The sequence below is a fragment of the Entelurus aequoreus genome, linkage group LG10, assembly GCF_033978785.1.
Source record: "Entelurus aequoreus isolate RoL-2023_Sb linkage group LG10, RoL_Eaeq_v1.1, whole genome shotgun sequence".
In the NCBI taxonomy this organism is placed as follows: Eukaryota; Metazoa; Chordata; class Actinopteri; order Syngnathiformes; family Syngnathidae; genus Entelurus; species Entelurus aequoreus.
Genome location: NC_084740.1, coordinates 78,435,804 through 78,456,092, shown reverse-complemented (window position 1 = coordinate 78,456,092; position 20,289 = coordinate 78,435,804). Strand labels below are relative to the sequence as shown.

Sequence of the window (20,289 nt, the reverse complement as noted above, 5' to 3'; positions counted from 1 at the left end):
GATAATTCTTGGCATGGACATTTATAATCATTACAGCAGACTGGACGGGAAGTCAATAAAATGTGATAAACTAAGGTTAATGCAAGGTAATTATTATTCCATGCGTGACTGGGTGATTTTTAACCCCCAAAAAAGTTGGGAAATTGTGTAAAACTTCCCAAACTTCTCTGTTACTTTTCCTGCTGAAGTGGGGGATTAAAACGAGCAACTTTGTGAGGTTTGTTCCGCGCACTCACCTGGCGTTGGTGCAGTCGTTGTAGAGCGTCTCGAAGTCCTTCCTGGAGATGAGCTTGCAGCGGTTGACGCCGGGCTGGATGGCGCCGAGCCCGCGGAGGATGCGGACCTGCTCCACGTTGCACACCACCGGCGTGATCTCCAGCCGCTTGAGCTTGGTGTAGACGGTGTGGAGGCCGCCCACCAGGTGCTTGAGGAACAGGTCGAACGCCTGCGGCAGGCAGATGAGCTCGCAGCCGTCCACGGTGAACGACGCCACCTTGGCGCCGCGGAGCTCCACCATCTTGCACTCGTTGTTCTGCGGGATGTTCTCCACGGGCGACGGCGTGGAGTAGACGGGCTTGCCCGGCGCGGGGATGCCCGGGCTGCCGGCGGCGAGCAGCTCGGAGCGGAAGAGCGCTTGCTGCTGCTGTTGCTGCTGCTGCTGCTGCTGCTGGGGGAGAGGCGGCGGCAGCGAGAGCGGCGGCGGCGGCGGCGGAGGCGGCAGCGGTGACGGCGAGGAGGTGACGGACGTCGGGGACGCGGTGCAGCTGGCCGCGGACATCGCCGGCGGCAACACGAGGGCGCTCGGCGGGAGGAGAGCAGCCGGGACGGCGGCCATGGTCACCTTGCGCCGGGGATTAAGGGAGGGGAAGACCAACAAAAAGAGCCGGAAGAAGTTGAAAGTCAGCCCAGCCGGACTCGCCTGCCTGCGAATAAAAAAAAAAGAATCCAGGCGGAGTTTGTGAGCTCCTCACATCAACTTGTCTCGTGCTGGGAACTAAGTTGGGACTTGACACGTACACGCGCACACGTGCGCGCGCGCTCTCTCGCACACGCACTTCAACTCACGCGCTCCAGAGAGTTGGATGGCGGGGGGCGGGGGGGCGGGGCGAGGGAGGGGGCGGGACAAAGATCAGAGAGAGGCGGAGGAATGACAGCCAGCGGGAAAATGAGCTGAAAAGTGCCGTCACGGGAGGGGGCGGGGCTTAGGGACAGTGCAAAAGGAGGGGGGCTAAGGGGGATGCGCACGCCTGTTTCTGTTATGATTGTTAAACTACTTTTAGTCCTTGTTTTTTTTATCATTTCTATAGTTAATCAAATTGCTGCACACAGGAATAAGTGTTGTACCGATACCAATTTATAAGGCGATTTTTGAGAAAATTAAATGATTTTGAGTGGTTTCTTCTTTTTAAAAAAAAAAAGCAAAGCACCTCAGGGAAACAATCTAAATTTCGTTGGACCTGTACCTGTACATGCACAATGACAATAAAGATCATTTATTCATTCATTATAGTCCCATTCATATAATCAATTCATAATTTTAAATGATAATACATTTATTAATATATAAGTAAATAATTAAAAAAAAAAACATTTTCTTTTAGGATTTTTGAGAAAATTAAATGATTTTGAGTAGAGATGTCGATATTATCGGCCGATAAATGCTTTAAAATGTAATATCGGAAATTATCGGTATCGGTTTTATTTTATTTTATAGGTATTGGTTTTTTGTTTTGTTTTTTGAGTGTGAATGTTATCTGTCTATCTGTGTTGGCCCTGCGATGAGGTGGCGACTTGTCCAGGGTGTACCCCGCCTTCCGCCCGATTGTAGCTGAGATAGGCTCCAGCGCCCCCGCAACCCCGAAGGGAATAAGCGGTAGAAAAAGGATGGATGGATGGGTTTTTTTTTTGTTTGTTTGTTTTTTATTAAATCCACATAAAAAACACAAGATACACTTACAATTAGTGCACCAACCCAAAAAACCTCCCTCCCCCATTTACACTCATTCACACAAAAGGGTTGTTTCTTTCTGTTATTAATATTCTGCTTCCTACATTATATATCAATATATATCAATACAGTCTGCAAGGGATACAGTCCGTAAGCACACATGATTGTGCGTGCTGCTGCTCCACTAATAGTTAATTTTACTCATTTTCATTCATTACTAGTTTCTATGTAACTGTTTTTATATTGTTGTACTTTCTTTTTTATTCAAGAAAATGTTTTTAATTTAGTTATCTTATTTTATTATTATTTTTTAAAAGTACCTTATCTTCACCATACATGGTTGTCCAAATTAGGCATAATAATGTGTTAATTCCACGACTGCATATATCAGTTGATATCGGTATCGGTTGATATCGGTATCGGTAATTAAAGAGTTGGGCAATATCGGAATATCGGATATCGGCAAAAAGCCATTATCGGACATCCCTAATTTTGAGTAGAGATGTCGATATCATCGGCCGATAAATGCTTTAAAATGTAATATCGGAAATTATCGGTATCGTTTTTATTTTATTTTATAGGTATTGGGTTTTTTTTTTGTTTGTTTGTTTTTTATTAAATCCACATAAAAAACACAAGATACACTTACAATTAGTGCACCAAGCCAAAAAACCTCCCTCCCCCATTTACATTCATTCACACAAAAGGGTTGTTTCTTTCTGTTATTAATATTCTGCTTCCTACATTATATATCAATATATATCAATACAGTCTGCAAGGGATACAGTCCGTAAGCACACATGATTGTGCGTGCTGCTGCTCCACTAATAGTACTAACCTTTAACACTTCATTTTACTCATTTTCATTCATTACTAGTTTCTATGTAACTGTTTTTATATTGTTTTACTTTCTTTTTTATTCAAGAAAATGTCAGGACTAGGTTCTCGGGTTGTGTTTCTCCAGAAGGCAATGGAAAATTGGCGCGAGTCAGACGTGAGTTTGAATACATGATTAATTTTTAACACTAATAAACTAAAAAAAAGGAAGCAAACAAAAGGCGCGCACAAAGGCGGAAATACAAACTTGACTAAGAAACAAAAGACATGCACGTGGGCACAAAAACTCTGAACAAAGAAACAAAAACACTAACTGTGGTCTTAATAAACAAAACTTGCTTGGCATGAGAAAAACCATGAAAAAGAGCAGCATGGATCATCAGAGTGTGAATGTGTGAGGACGCCAGCACGAACAACACAAACAGACACATTTAAATAGTGACGTGATCAGTGAACACAGGTGCGTGACTCCAAACGTGAAACAGGTGCGTGACAAGACAGGTGAAAACTAATGGGTGACCATGGAAACCAAACCAAACAAGGAAGTGCAACCAGGAACTAAAAAGAGTCCAAAAAACAAACACATGGCCAAAACAAAAACATGAACAGACATGACAGAAAATGTTTTTTATTTATTTATTTTGAGACACTTGTGATTTAGGGCTATATAAATAAACATTGATTGATTGATTGATTGATTGATTTATCTTATTTTATTAATATTTTAAAAAAGGACCTTATCTTCACCATACCCGGTTGTCCAAATTAGGCATAATAATGTGTTAATTCCACGACTGTATATATCGGTATCGGTTGATATCACTATCGGTAATTAAAGAGTTGGACAATATCGTAATATCGGATATCGGCAAAAAGCCATTATCGGACATCCCTAATTTTGAGTTTTGATTGATTGATTGAAACTTTTATTAGTAGATTGCACAGTTCAGTGCGCCTTATAGTCCGAAAAAAACGATATGTATTAATCGATTCATCATTTTAAATGATAATACATTTATTAATAAATAAGTAAATAAAAAAATAAAACATTTTCTTTTAGGAACCACATTTATTAGGCGCACCGGGTTATAAGGCGCACTGTCGATTTTTGAGAAAATGAAAGGATTTTGAGTGCCTCTTAGTCCAAAAAATAGGGTACCGTATTTTTCGGAGTATAAGTCGCTCCGGAGTATAAGTCGCACCGGCTGAAAATGCATAATAAAAAAGGGAAAAAACATATATAAGTCGCACTGGAGTGTAAGTCGCATTTTTTGGGGAAATGTATTTGATAAAAGCCAACACGGGTTTGCTTTTGGAATTGGATTGCATTCTTATGGTATTGCTGTGTATTGTTTTGTTGGATTAGTTCATTCTAAAAAATAAAAACAATTAAAATTAAAAAAATATTTTTAAGAATGAGAATCGATTCTGAATCGCACAATGTGAGAATCGCGATTCGAATTTGAATCGATTTTTTTCCCACACCCCTACCGAAAATGCATAATAAAGAAGGGAAAAATCATACAGTATATAAGTCGCACTGGAGTATAAGTCGCATTTTTTGGGGAAATGTATTTGATAAAAGCCAACAGCAAGAATAGACATTTGAAAGGCAATTTCAAATAAATCAAGAATAGTGAACAACAGGCTGAATAAGTGTACGTTATATGAGGCATAAATAACCAACTGGTATGTTAACGTAACATATTATGGTAAGAGTCATTCAAATAACTATAACATATAGAACATGCTGTACGTTTACCAAACAATCAGTCACTCCTAATCGCTAAATCCCATGAAATCTTATACGTCTAGTCTCTTACGTGAATGACATCAATAATATTATTGGATATTTTACGCTAATGTGTTAATCATTTCACACATAAGTCGCTCCTGAGTATAAGTCGCACCCCCGGCCAAACTAGGAAAAAAACTGCCACTTATAGTCCGAAAAATACGGTATATAGTTGATCAAATTGCTGTACATAGGAATTAGTGTTGTCCCGATACCAATGTTATGGTACAGGTACCACATTTATTAGGCACACTGTCGATTTTTGAGAAAATGAAAGGATTTTGAATGCGTGCGTCTTATAGTCCGAAAAATAGGGTATATATTAATTCCGATTTTAAATCGACATATTAATAAATCAGTAAATAATTTTAAAAAACTTTTCTTTTAGGAATCATTTAAAATATATATATGTTTTTTTTAGGCCAGCGCTTACTTGTTGTAAGATTCCCATCCCTACTAGTGTTGTCCCAAAACCAATATTTTGGTACCGGTACCAAAATTATTTCGATACTTTTCGGTACTTTTCTAAATAAAGGGGACCACAAAAAAGGGCATTATTGGCTTTAATTTAACAAAAAATCTTACGGTACATTAAACATATGTTTCTTATTGCAAGTTTGTCCTTAAATAAAATAGTGAACATACTAGACAACTTGTCTTTTAGTAGTAAGTAAACAAACAAAGACTCCTAATTAGTCTGCTGACGTATGCAGTAACATATTGTGTCATTTATACACCTATTATTTTGTACACATTATTAAGGACAAGTGGTAGAAAATGATCATCATCTACTTGTTCATTTACTGTTAATATCTGCTTACGTTCTCTTTTAACATGTTCTATCTACACTTCTGTTCAAATGTAATAATCACTTATTCTTCTCTTCTTTGATACTTTACATTAGTTTTGGATGATATCACACATTTAGATATCAATCCGATACCAAGTCGTTACAGGATTATACATTGGTCATATTCAAAGTCCTCATATGTCCAGGGACATATTTACTGACTTTATAAACATAATATACATGAAAAAAATACGAAAGTAGATGTTGTGATGCCAAAAAATATCGACATAATCATAGTAGTATCGATTATATATTTATATATATATATATTATATATATATATATATATATATATATATATATATATATATATATATATATATATATATATATATGTATATATATATATATATATATATATATATATATATATATATATATATATATATATATATTAGGGCTGCAACTAACGATTAATTTGATAATCGATTAATCTGTCGATTGTTACTTCGATTAATCAATTAATAATCGGATAAAAGAGACAAACTACATTTCTATCCTTTCCAGTATTCCATTGAAAAAAAACAGCATACTGGCACCATACTTATTTTGATTATTGTTTCTCAGCTGTTTGTACATGTTGCAGTTTATAAATAAAGGTTTATAAAAAAATAAAATTGCCTCTGCGCAATCGATGACTACATTAATCGCCAACTATTTGTATAATCGATGTTAATCGATTTAATCGATTAGTTGTTGCAGCCCTAATATATATATACATATATATATATATATATATATATATATATATATATATATATATATATATATATATATATATATATATATATATATATATATATATATATATTTATATATATATGTTTGCTAGTTAGTCAACCGATAACGTAAAACATAAAAACATTAGACCAGGGGTCCCCAAACTGGCGATATATATATATATATATATATATATATATATATATATATATATATATATATATATATATATATATATATATATATATACTGTATATATATATATATACTGTATATATATATATATATATATCCGTTATACAGTGCTCAATACCGGGGTAGAGCGCAATATACGTTAGGTCAGGAAAAAACACAGAGGCTATTTCATCCCTACAAGCCTTTTCCCTCGAGTAGGGAAACCTGCGAAACAGGCTTGTAGGGATGAAATAGCTCTGTGTTTTTTTCCTGACCTAACGTGTATATATACTGCATATATATATATATATATATATATATATATATATATATATATATATATATATATATATATATATATATATATATATATATATATATATATATATATATATATATATATGTATGTGTATATATATATATATATATATACAGCCTGGCCCCCGGCCAAATTTTTTTGACCCAATGCGGCCCCCGAGTCAAAAAATGTGGGGACCCCTGATCTAATGTTTTTATGTTTTACGTTATCGGTTGGCTAACTAGCAAACGGACAGACAAAAATATGATACGCCATTGAAAACATATCGCTTTTCGTATTGTTTTGTAGTTGTAAAATGGTACAGTCCTGCATGAGCCGCCCTGAAAACAGCTAGCTAGCTAGCCATCATATACATCAAAATAAATATGCAACGCTCCGCATTTGTTGACACTTTAAAAAACTATTCTAGCACGGTTTGAGTTCAACTGATGTGTTACATTATCCGTCATGAAACAGGAAGCAGCATGCTAGTTTACAAGGGTAGAGGCCAAAAGAAAATATGACGCACCACAATTTTTGTCAGGTTTGTTAAAAAAAAAAAATTAAAAAAGAATCTTGTTTTTAGAGGAAACCCCCATAAAAAAAACATAATGTTAGGGTCCTGTTACCCGTTGCCGTGCGCTGCCTCATTGTCGTCAGAGCGCACGCTGCTGATTGCACAAATGCGGTTGGACAATTTGTTTACAGTCCGACCTCGGTGTCCGTCAGTGGTAATTCTTGTTATAATGATCACTTTAGATCATTTCTGGGAATCTTTACGCATATAAAACAAATGTAAAGAGCACATTCCACATCGGGGCTTTAAAGACACGCCGTGTGTCATTTTCCAATCACCATTCAAGAAAAGGAGGCGGCCTGCAGTGTAAAAATCAATGGCTGCTTAAAATTCATTGTGCCGGCAATCCATTTGCCCTTTATGTTGGTAACCTTTCACTTAAATATGCACCATATTAAGATTTCATTATGTACAATGAATGTTTCTGCAGAATATTGTTTGCGCGGGTTAACTGCCAAACAGCGCTCGTAACGGTCGGGGGGGGCCAGGGGGGGGGGGGGGGATAACATACAGTTTGTATATGAGAATCATGTAGGATGATATATGAGGAGATAAGTAGGTATTAAACAACGGGATGTTTCAGACCATGCTGTCTTTCAACTAAGTGGGTGGGCTGCACACACGTGACCTCACTTGTGACAACACTCGCTTCTTAAAAAAAGGTATTGCTGGGTGTATGAAGGTGAAGTGTGCAAAATGAAGAGAAGAAAAACAATATTTATCCTAAAACATCGTGGAATGAACTCCATGGAACTTGTTTGTAATGTGTTGCTGCCATTCAATGAGAAGTTCATGATTATTTGCACACCAAAAAAGAAGTTTCACAGTGTGAATGTTAAATATGTTGTCTTTGTAGTCTATTTAATTGAATATAAGTTGAAAAGGATTTGCAAATCATTGCATTCTCTTTTTATTTACAAACTACACAACGTGCAAACGTCACTGGTTTTGTACTTCCTAGGTCTATGGTTATCATCACACTTTACCCTTTTTGCCATCACAACTACAAACCCCGTTTCCATATGAGTTGGGAAATGGTGTTAGATGTAAATATAAACGGAATACAAGGATTTGCAAATCCTTTTCAAGCCATATTCAGTTGAATATGCTACAAAGACAACATATTTCATGTTCAAACTCATAAACATTTCTTTTTTTTTTGCAAATAATCATTAACTTTAGAATTTGATGGCAGCAACACGTGACAAAGAAGTTGGGAAAGGTGGCAATAAATACTGATAAAGTTGAGGAATGCTCATCAAACACTTATTTGGAACATCCCACAGGTGTGCAGGCTAATTGGGAACAGGTGGGTGCCATGATTGGGTATAAAAGTAGATTCCATGAAATGCTCAGTCATTCACAAACAAGGATGGGGCGAGGGTCACCACTTTGTCAACAAATGCCTGAGCAAATTGTTGAACAGTTTAAGAACAACCTTTCTCAAGCAGCTATTGCAAGGAATTTAGGGATTTCACCATCTACGCTCCGTAATATCATCAAAGGGTTCAGAGAATGTGGAGAAATCACTGCACGTAAGCAGCTAAGCCCGTGACCTTCCATCCCTCAGGCTGTACTGCATCAACAAGCCACATCAGTGTGTAAAGGATATCACCACATGGGCTCAGGAACACTTCAGAAACCCACTGTCAGTAACTACAGTTGGTCGCTACATCTGTAAGTGCAAGTTAAAACTCTCCTATGCAAGGCGAAAACCGTTTATCAACAACACCCAGAAATGCCGTCGGCTTCGCTGGGCCTGAGCTCATCTAAGATGGACTGATACAAAGTGTAAAAGTGTTCTGTGGTCTGACGAGTCCACATTTCAAATTGTTTTTGGAAACTGTGGACGTCGTGTCCTCCGGACCAAAGAGGAAAAGAACCATCCGGATTGTTGTAGGCGCAAAGTGTAAAAGGCAGCATGTGTGATGGTATGGGGGTGTATTAGTGGCCAAGACATGGGTAACTTACACATCTGTGAAGGCACCATTAATGCTGAAAGGTACATACAGCTTTTGGAGCAACATATGTTGTTATCATGGACGCCCCTGCTTATTTCAGCAAGACAATGCCAAGCCACGTGTTACATCAACGTGGCTTCATAGTAAAAGAGTGCGGGTACTAGACTGGCCTGCCTGTAGTCCAGACATTGAAAATGTGTGGCACCTGCAATGTGAGAAGGGAGACCCCCGGACTGTTGAACAACTTAAGCTGTACATCAAGCAAGAATGGGAAAGAATTCCACTTCAAAAATGTGTCTCCTCACTTCCCAAACCTTTACTGAGTGTTGTTCAAAGGAAAGGCCATGTAACACAGTGGTGAACATGCCCTTTCCCAACTACTTTGGCACGTGTTGCAGCCATGAAATTCCAAGTTAATTATTATTTGCAAAAACTAAACAAAGATTATGAGTTTGAACATGAAATATGTTGTCTTTGTAGCATATTCAACTGAATATGGCTTGAAAAGGATTAGCAAATCATTGTATTCCGTTTATATTTACATCTAACACCATTTCCCAACTCATATGGAAACGGGGTTTGTACTTTGATGCGGTGGCATCACAAAAAAAGCCAGACTATGGATCAGATTATTTTGTACTGAGCAGCCACGACCTTTCTTTCAGTATGTGCTGCTAACTAACATGTTTAATTCTATGGCTACCGTCACACTTTTTTCCTCCTTTGTGACAGGACCACACACACACACACACACACACACACACACACACACACACACACACACACACACACACACACACACACACACACACACACACACACACACACACACACACACACACACACACACAACGTGGCTCGTTCGATAGAGCGGCTGTGCCAGCAACTCAACGGTTCCAGGTTCGATTCCCGCTTCCCGCCATCCTGGTCCCCGCCGTTGTGTCCTTGGGCAAGACACTTGAACTTTATTCACTATGTAAAGCGCTTTGAGTCACTAGAGAAAAGGCGCTATATAAATATAATCCACACACACACAAACCAAGACAAAGGCGTTATTGTACTGAGCACCAAGACTGCATACAGTAGGTCTATGGTTATCATCGCAATTTAGCCATAACTGCTTCTTTTGTGGTGGTATCACACATGTTGAATTAATCTTTTACATCAGACGTTATTGTTATTATCTTGATTTTGAATGTACTTTGTCATATTTTATTCATTATGATACTTTTTTGTCACCTATTGTTTGTCTTTGGTACACTAATGTGAATATTATAGGCCATTGGTTCTTTCTTTTATTTTTGCAAAACATATATATATATATATATATATATATATATATATATATATATATATATATATATATATATATATATATATATATATATATATATATATATATATATATTTATATATATATATATATATATATATATATATATATATATATATATATATATTGCTCTTTTTTTTAATGTTTGGTATGAACATTATTATGTAAACTCCCAGTTATTGTTTTGTTGTTGTTGCTATTTTTGTATTACAAAATGTTATTATTTGTAGAGGTTGCCCTCTAGTGGGTCCTTCGGAGAGCCCGGAATTCAGGGTATAACACTATTTTACTGTCATAAATAGCAATAGGCTTCTGCTTTCCAGCACAATGTTTTTTCCTCCTGCGTCCGTTCATCAGCACCTCCAACTCCAACCGCGTGTCTCATCCCGGCTGCTGCTAATTAAGGCGACAGGTGATTAGATGACAAGGCCCACCTGGGCCATCTACTCACCTGTCACTGTCTTCGAGGCCGGTCCTGGCACACCCCGTTCCGCGGCAGGCCCGCAGGCCACGCCCCCCCCTCCACATTATTGATCATGTTATACTGCATTGTAATCTTTTGTTTTGTGATTGTGGAGATGCTTTTTTTTGCCTAGACCCCAGGAAAAATAGTCTCCACTGCGGTGTAGACTAATGGGGATCCTTAATAAACTATGAAACTATTATTACTGAGCAGCCAGAGCCTTTCCTGCAGTGTGTCGTGGTAGATAACATTCTGGTTCTATGGCTATCGTCACCTTTTTGTCTCCTCTTCTGAAGTGCAATAACACAAACACACGCACAAAAAGAAAATGATTGTACTGAGTAGCGGAACTATTTCCTGTGTATTGTAAATTTGACTTCTATGTCTATGGTTATCATCACATTTACCCTTTTTGCCATCGCTTGTACTTTTAAGTGGTGGCAAACCCCCGTGTGGAATTAATCCTTTATTGTACCGAGCTCTTTCCTGCATACGGCCTTTTTAGTTTATTTATTTGAATTAGGACAATGCATATTCATCAACATAGAGCAAGGGGTGTCCAAAGTGCGGCCCGGGGGCCATTTGCGGCCCACAGGTCACTTTTTAACGGCCCCACAGCACGTTCTAAAAATACGATAAAAAAACAACAACAACAACATAAAAAGTGGTATAAAAGATCAACCAGGTGAACAAGAAAATGTTGCAATGTTTACTCTAATAACACAAAGCTGCCATGCAGGCTGTTTCTTTCTTTCAAAAATAATAATGAATCAAAATCAATGTCATTATGAATTATTGACCTATTCAAGACACCAATTACGTCACATTAAATATTGCACTTTGAGATATTCTTTGGGGAAAATGTTGCATATTTTGTGTTTGCCATATAAAAAAACTAAGCGTTTTTTTTTTTTTTTTAAAAAGGGCCTAAAACGAACAAACAAAAAACAAACAACAATACAACTTATAATTGACGGATGGATCTGAAGTTGATCTCGAGATTATTGTGTTAAAAGTAAACAGTAAAAAATATATATCATTTATTTTTTAACACTTTAATGAGTAGGACCCTTTTGGTTCCCCAATCATTTTAGTGTGATTTGTTTTTAAGTGTCATTGCTCAAAAAATAATAATGAATTAAAATCAATGTTGTTATGAGTTATTGACCTTTTTAAGGCTCCAATTATTATATAATCTGAAATATTCCACTTACAAATTTTATTGGGTGAAAATATTACATATAGGGATGTCCGATAATGGCTTTTTGCCGATATCCGATATGCCGATATTGTCCAACTCTTTAATTACCGATACCGATATCAACCGATATATGCAGTCGTGGAATTAACACATTATTATGCCTAATTTGGACAACCATGTATGGTGAAGATAAGGTACTAAATGTATATTTTTTATACATATATTGTATTGGTTTTTAAAATAAAAAATATAAAAATGGCCGCCGCTTGCTTTGATTTTTCAGTGTGCGACCCTCAGTGGAAAAAGTTTGGACACCCCTGACATAGAGCAACAATGCAAATATGCCGGATTTAGCACAATAGTTAATTTTCCTCCGCTGTCCTAAGGCAGGTTGATACAGTAAACATTTAACAGGTCATGACACAAAAGAATACATAAATCACAAAACATTACAAGTAGAGATGTCCGATAATGGCTTTTTGCCGATATCCGATATTCCGATATTGTCCAACTCTTTAATTACCGATACCGATATCAACCGATACCGATATCAACCAATATATGCAGTCGTGGAATTAACACATTATTATGCCTAATTTGGACAACCATGTATGGTGAAGATAAGGTACTTTAAAAAAAATAATAATAATAAGATAACTAAATTAAAAACATTTTCTTGAATAAAAAAGAAAGTAAAACAATATAAAAACAGTTACATAGAAACTAGTAATGAATGAAAATGAGTCAAATGAAGTGTTAAAGGTTAGTACTATTAGTGGAGCAGCAGCACGCACAATCATGTGTGCTTACGGACTGTATCCCTTGCAGACTGTATTGATATATATTGATATATAACAGGGGTCACCAACCTTTTTGAAAGCAAGAGCTACTTCTTGGGTACTGATTAATGCGAAGGGCTACCAGTTTGACACACACTTCAATAAATTGCCAGAAATAGCCAATTTGCTCAATTTACCTTTAACTCTATGTTATTATTAATAATTAATGATATTTACACTTAATTGAACGGTTTAAAAGAGGAGAAAACAAGAAAAAAATGACAATTAAATTTTGAAACATAGTTTTTCTTCAATTTCGACTCTTTAAAATTCAAAATTCAACCGAAAAAAAGAAGAGAAAAACTAGCTAATTCGAATCTTTTTGAAGAAATTAAAAAAAGAATTTATGGAACATCATTAGTAATTTTTCCTGATTAAGATTAATTTTAGAATTTTGATGACATGTTTTAAATAGGTTAAAATCCAATCTACACTTTGTTAGAATATATAACAAATTGGACCAAGCTATATTTCTAACAGAGACCAATCATTATTTCTTCTAAATTTTCCAGAACAAAAATTTTAAAAGAAATTCAAAAGACTTTGAAATAGGATTTAAATTTGATTCTACAGATTTTCTAGATTTGCCAGAATCATTTTTTTGAATTCTAATCATAATAAGTTTGAAGAAATATTTCACAAATATTCTTCGTCGAAAAAACAGAAGCTAAAATGAAGAATTAAATTAACATTTATTTATTATTCTTTGCAATAAAAACTATTCATTTACTTGAACATTGATTTAAATTGTCAGGAAAGAAGAGGAAGGAATTTAAAATGTAAAAAGGTATATGTGTTTAAAAATCCTAAAATCATTTTTAAGGTTGTATTTTTTCTCTAAAATTGTCTTTCTGAAAGTTATAAGAAGCAAAGTAAAAAAATTAATTTATTTAAACAAGTGAAGACCAAGTCTTTAAAATATTTTCTTGGATTTTCAAATTCTATTTGAGTTTTGTCTCTCTTAGAATTAAAAATGTCGGGCAAAGCGAGACCAGCTTGCTAGTAAATAAATACAATTTAAAAAATAGAGGCAGCTCACTGGTAAGTGCTGCTATTTGAGCTATTTTTAGAACAGGCCAGCGGGCTACTCATCTGGTCCTTACGGGCTACCTGGTGCCCGCGGGCACCGCGTTGGTGACCCCTGATATATAATGTAGGAAGCAGAATATTGATAACAGAAAGAAATGGGGGGAGGGAGGTTTTTTGGCTTGGTGCACTAATTGTAAGTGTATCTTGTGTTTTTTATGTTGATTTAATACAAATAAAAAAATAAATTAAAAAAAAAAACCGATACAGATAATAAAAAAACCTGATACCGATCATTTCCGATATTACATTTTAACGCATTTATCGGCCGATAATATCGGCCAAACATACCATAAGCACAGACCTTGGACAAAAATATTAATAAAATAAAATAAAACAAATAAACAAACAAAAAAATGTGAATAATCTAATTGTGCGTGCATGTCTGATTAGTTCTATGGTTATCGTCACAACTGGTGCTATACTAGGGCTGAACAGATATATTTGTCCAGAAAATGTGGCAAGGTTTTAGGTGGTTATAGAGAACTTTAACCAAACAGGACTTTCTTTCTTAAAACGCGGCGTAGTTTGCGGGAAACAAATGACTTTGTCAAAACGTAATCAGCCGGCGTGATGTATGGCGTGGGAGAATGTACGGACACGGCGAGCTCAGACTGGCGTATGATCAATGGCGGCCTATATTGTTTGCTGTGATAATTTATTCAGGCCGCAACGCTTTGATAAAACAATGTTGAAAAGCAATTTAAATGGAATTCATTTAAATGTCAATTCTCATGCTTAGGACTTTTCTATAATTGGCTATTTAATTAAAATCATTTTCATAGTCATTAATACCGGCCCGGGCAACTTGTAGCGCGCTGACGTGTTTTAATTACATGGTATTAACAAAATTGATATGCTTTAGAAAGCACGGTGAATAAGAAATAATTAGAGCAATCATGCATCATCCTCTTATGGACGTTAAGTGTAGCACAATATAATTGATGGAAAAAAAGATAAATAACTTTAATTGTGCGGGTGTACAGCGCTCGCAACAAAGAAGGATATTCACTCTTGTGTTCTACTTCATTATCCGCCGCATCGCCTCCGACCTGTGATTACATGACATTTCAAAGCAGCCACTCTTTTGCAAACGTCCTTTTTGCCTCCTGAGAATACATCTGCGGGGATGCAAGGGGGGGGTGAAAAAAAAAAATATATATTAAAAAAAAAAGTGGCCATGCAGTTGGGGATCATTGAGATGCTCGGAATAAAGCGTCCATTGATCGTGAATATTTGTTTGGCTCAAGGTCCCGCGCCGCCTCGACCTCATCTATCCTCACGCACGCTCCAACACAAACATGCCAGCGCAGGCCGGGGTGAAGGTGGATAGTGGACACACCGCACTGGACACTTTTATTAAAAAGCACACCCCGCCGGCCACTTCATTAGGGACACCTGCACCTCGTTAGGCTTCGGAAGCGGGACGTTGCACTTGAAACAGCCCCCATGACAAACATGTTGGCAAATTAATACTCTATTTTTGGGACGATGAGGCGCACTTAAAAGCCGTTCATCCATCCATCTTCTTCCGCTTATCCGAGGTCAGGTCGCGGGGGCAGCAGCCTAAGCAGGGAATCCCAGACTTTCCTCTCCCCAGCCACTTGGTCCAGCTCCTCCCGGGGGATCCCGAGGCGTTCCCAGGCCAGCCGGGAGACATAGTCTTCCCAACGTGTCCTGGGTTTTCCCCGTGGCCTCCTACCGGTCAGACGAGGGAGGCGTTCGGGTGGCATCCTGACCAGATGCCCGCACCACCTCATCTGGCTCCTCTCCATGTGGAGAAGCAGCGGCTTTACTTTCAGCTCCTCCCGGATGACAGAGCTTCTCACCCTATCTCTAAGGGAGAGACCCAAACTCATTTGGGCCGCTTGTACCCGTGATCTTGTCCTTCCGGTCATAACCCAAAGCTCATGACCATAGGTGAGGATGGGAACGTAGATCGCCCAGTAAATTGAGAGCTTTGCCTTCCGGCTCAGCTCCTTCTTCACCACAACGGATCGATACAGCGTCCGCATTACTGAAGACGCCGCACCGATCTCACGATCCACTCTTCCCTCACTCGTGAACAAGACTCCCAGGTACTTGAACTCCTCCACTTGGGGCAAGATCTCCTCCCCAACCCGGAGATGGCACTCCACCCTTTTCCGGGCGAGAACCATGGACTCGGACTTGGAGGTGCTGATTCTCATCCCAGTCGCTTCACACTCGACTGCGAACTGATCCAGTGAGAGCTGAAGATCCTGGCCAGATGAAGCCATCAGGACCACATCATCTGCAAAAAGCAGAGACCTAATCCTGCAGCCACCAAACCAGATCCCCTCAACGCCTTGACTGCGCCTAGAAATTCTGTCCATAAAAGTTATGAACAGAATGGGTGACAAAGGGCAGCCTTGGCGGAGTCCAACCCTCACTGGAAACGTGTCAGACTTACTGCCGGCAATGCGGACCAAACTCTGGCACTGATCGTACAGGGAGCGGACCGCCACAATCAGACAGTCCGATACCCCATACTCTCTGAGCACTCCCCACAGGACTTCCCGAGGGACACAGTCGAATGCCTTCTCCAAGTCCACAAAGCACATGTAGACTGGTTGGGCAAACTCCCATGCACCCTCAAAGATCCTGCCAAAAAAAGCAGTATATTTTCTCAATAATCGACAGCGTGTCACGGCGCATGCACAATCCCGCATGTCATCTGCTAGAAGCGCGCCGGGACACGCCCCCTGCTCGCTCTGCCCGTATGGCAGCCACGTGCCTGCAAGGCTGCAGGCAATCACAAATCAGCGCAACTGGGACTGATTTTTTTTTTTTTTCTTTTTTCAGTGTGTTCTGATTAGTTTGGGCTCATCTAGCGGCCAATACTACAGTATTATTGATATTTTACCTTATTTAGCCATTACAATGATTGAAAATACTTAATTCAGGGCAATTCCATATTAAAAATACAAAGAATATTCATTTTTTTAATTTTTTTAAACAACCCCCCCAAAAAAAAACAGCAATAGAGTGAAGCCGCAAACTTAGAAACGCGATATGGCGAGGGGACAAATGATTGCAAAAAAATTTGACATAAAAAATATATATTATAAAATGTTCATGGAGTGGACGCTAACCTGAATTCCTCATTTTGAAGTATTATTTGAAATTGTTAATTGCTGCTAAAACACTGTTGCTATGGTTCCTAATTAAGTGTCCTGTGTGTGCATTGCTTGTATAGTACAAGAGTATCTAAAACTTTATTTTTATTTTATTTTTATTTTTTTAAAGTGTTTAAAAAAAATAAAAAATTAAAATAAAGTGTATTAATATGATTTTGAGGTAAAACAATTGTAACGCTCCATTTTGTGACCGCTAAACAGGGTTAGGGTTAAAGTCAGGATTTTTTGTTGATTTAATGTGCATACAAAAGTAAACATTGACAGGTGCAAAAGCAGCAATATATGATAAAACAAGACGGCAGCTAAAGAAGGACTTCACTATTCATTACCGAAAAAACCTGCCAGGTGAACAGCTAATTGTACGACTTCCGGTGCTGACGTAAGACAACCCGCGTCCTATAAGTGACCATAGGATGAACAAATACACTACGCTACTAAGACTATAGTGGCCATTTACAGTTAGCTTCTACAGCTGGGTTGCCCAAAGTGCGGCACAGGGGCCATCTGTGGTCCCTGTGTCGGTTTTAAAAGTGCTCCCTCTCTGGTCAATGTCTCATTTGCACCCCTGCTGGTGAAATCTATCAAAATGAGGGTTGTCCCAAAAAGGAGGGTTTTTTTCAAATTGACTGTGTCGGTTTAAAAAGTGCTCTATCTCTAGTCAACATATGAAATAACAAGTGTGTGTAAAATTTTGAAGTGCTCCCCCTCTGGCCAACATATGAAATAACAAGTGTGTGTGTAAGAAATTGGAATGCGCCCCCTTTGGCCAAAATTAATTTCAAAAAATAAAATAAATATGTATATAGAGTCATAGTGTAATAACTTGAAGTTAATAATGGAGATTAAAAACCAATTACAAACAAAAAATAAACATAAAAAAATTGTTGTTTATACTTGCATAGTATGTATATATTATTAATGTTGTAAATACACATCTTTATATATCTAGAAAGGGTTGTCCTAAAGGGGTAGGCATTTTTCGGAGGTCCCAAGAAGGTCAAAAATACAAGAATATGTGTGTGTGTTCTTGTATTTCTACTCTTCTTGAGACATCAACAAGGAAAAGTAGCTTCCATATGAGGAGGTGTGAACAAGTGATGACATAAATCATGGTCCCAATAACATTGCATCTAATAGACAATGTCTCATTTGCACCCCCTGCTGGTGACATCTATCAAAATGAGGGTGGTCCCAAAAAGGAGGGATTTTTCTAATTGACTGTGTCGGTTTTAAAAATGCTCCCCCTCTGGTCAACACATGAAATAACAAGTTTGTGTAAGAAATGTGAAATGTTTCCCCTCTGGTCAGCATATGAAATAACAAGTGTGAGTAAAAATTTGAAGTGCTCTCCCTCTGGTCAACATATGAAATACGTGTGTGGAGAAATTGAAATGCGCCCCCGTTGGCCAAAATTAATAAAAACAATTAAATAAATATCTAAATAGAGACATACTGTAATAACTTGAAGTTAATAATGAAGATTAAAAAACAATTACAAACAAAAAATTCCCCCCAAAAATAATTAACTAAAAGCTTACCTTTTTTTATATGTGCATAGTTTGTGTATATTATTAATATTGTAAATACAAATCTTATATATCTAGAAAGGGTGGTCCTAAAGAGGTAGGCATTATTCGGAGGTCTCAAGGTGAGAAATACAAGAATGTGTGCGTGTGTGTGTTCTTGTATTTCTACTTCTTCTTGAGACATCAACAAGGAAAAGTAGCTTCCATATGAGGAGGTGTGAACAAGTGATGACATAAATCATGGTCCCAATAACATTGCATCTAATAGACAATGTCTCATTAGCACCCCTGCTGGTGACATCTATCAACATGAGGGTGGTCCCAAAAAGGAGGGATTTTTCAAATTGACTGTGTGTTGCTTTTAAAAGTGCTCCCCCTCTGGTCAACATATGAAATAACAAGTGTGTATAAGAAATTGAAATGCACCCCCTTTGGCCAAAATTTAAAAAAACAAATAAATATCTAAATAGAGACATACTGTAATAACTTGAAGTAAATAATGAAGATTAATAACCAATTACAAACAAAAAAATAAATTTAAAAAAATAACTAAAAGCTTACCTTTTTTATATATTTGCATAGTGTGTACCGCATTTTTCGGACTATAAGTGGCAGTTTTTTTCATAGTTTGGCCGGGGGTGCGACTTATACTCAGGAGCGACTTATGTGTGAAATGATGAACACATTAGCGTAAAATATCAAATAATATTATTGATGTCATTCACGTAAGAGACTAGACGTATAAGATTTCATGGGATTTAGCGATTAGGAGTGACAGATTGTTTGGTAAACGTATAGCATGTTCTATATGTTATAGTTATTTGAATGACTCTTACCATAATATGTTACGTTAACATACCAGTTGGTTATTTATGCCTCATATAACGTGTTAGGGATGATACTCGAAACCGGTTTTCCCGGTTGTTCGATAAGAAAACAACCGAGTCCTCGGACTCGAATCCCTTTTTGAGAACCGGTACCTGTTATCGAGACCACTATAGTAAAGAAAAGAGTTGGTTCTTTATTCGAATCCCTGGGAACGAATCCCGTCCCGACCAGAAATGCTCCGTGTGACATCACAAGAAATGACGTCACGTAGCGCAGTCATTAGGCGCAGATAGCGAAAGCAGGAAAAACAATGGACGGGAAAAAGCGCTCCAAGGTGTAATAAAGTTCAAAACAAAAGCTATAATCCAATGAATAACTTTACTGAGAGATTTGAGCAGGGTACAAACACATGACCGACACTTTTACCACCAACCGGAAACATAGCAACCAGGCTAGCAACGCACCTCCTTTTCGGCAGCTGGCGCAACGTTCTTAAAACAACCGCAGCACATACATATATATACAACACTGCAGCACATACATATATATACAACATATCTCCCTTTTTGAACTTTTGTTTTTCTTTCCTTGTAAACAAAACAAAATCACACTGTATATGTGTTGTCTGTCTAATTATAAATAATGCAGACGAGGCGTGTTGGCTGAGTTCTTGACGTTTACTTTCACAGCGTGGC

The 20,289-nt window shown here is 37.6% G+C and overlaps 1 protein-coding gene across 1 annotated transcript in view; it reads right to left on the bottom strand.

The window, feature by feature from the left end:
• Positions 1-20,289, bottom strand: part of LOC133659241 (dachshund homolog 1-like) — a 478,649-nt gene that overhangs the window by 315,612 nt on the left and 142,748 nt on the right. The window contains exon 4 of the mRNA XM_062061974.1: positions 237-923. Coding sequence (XP_061917958.1) covers positions 237-923 — 687 coding nt within the window. The remainder of the gene's footprint in view (positions 1-236; positions 924-20,289) is intronic.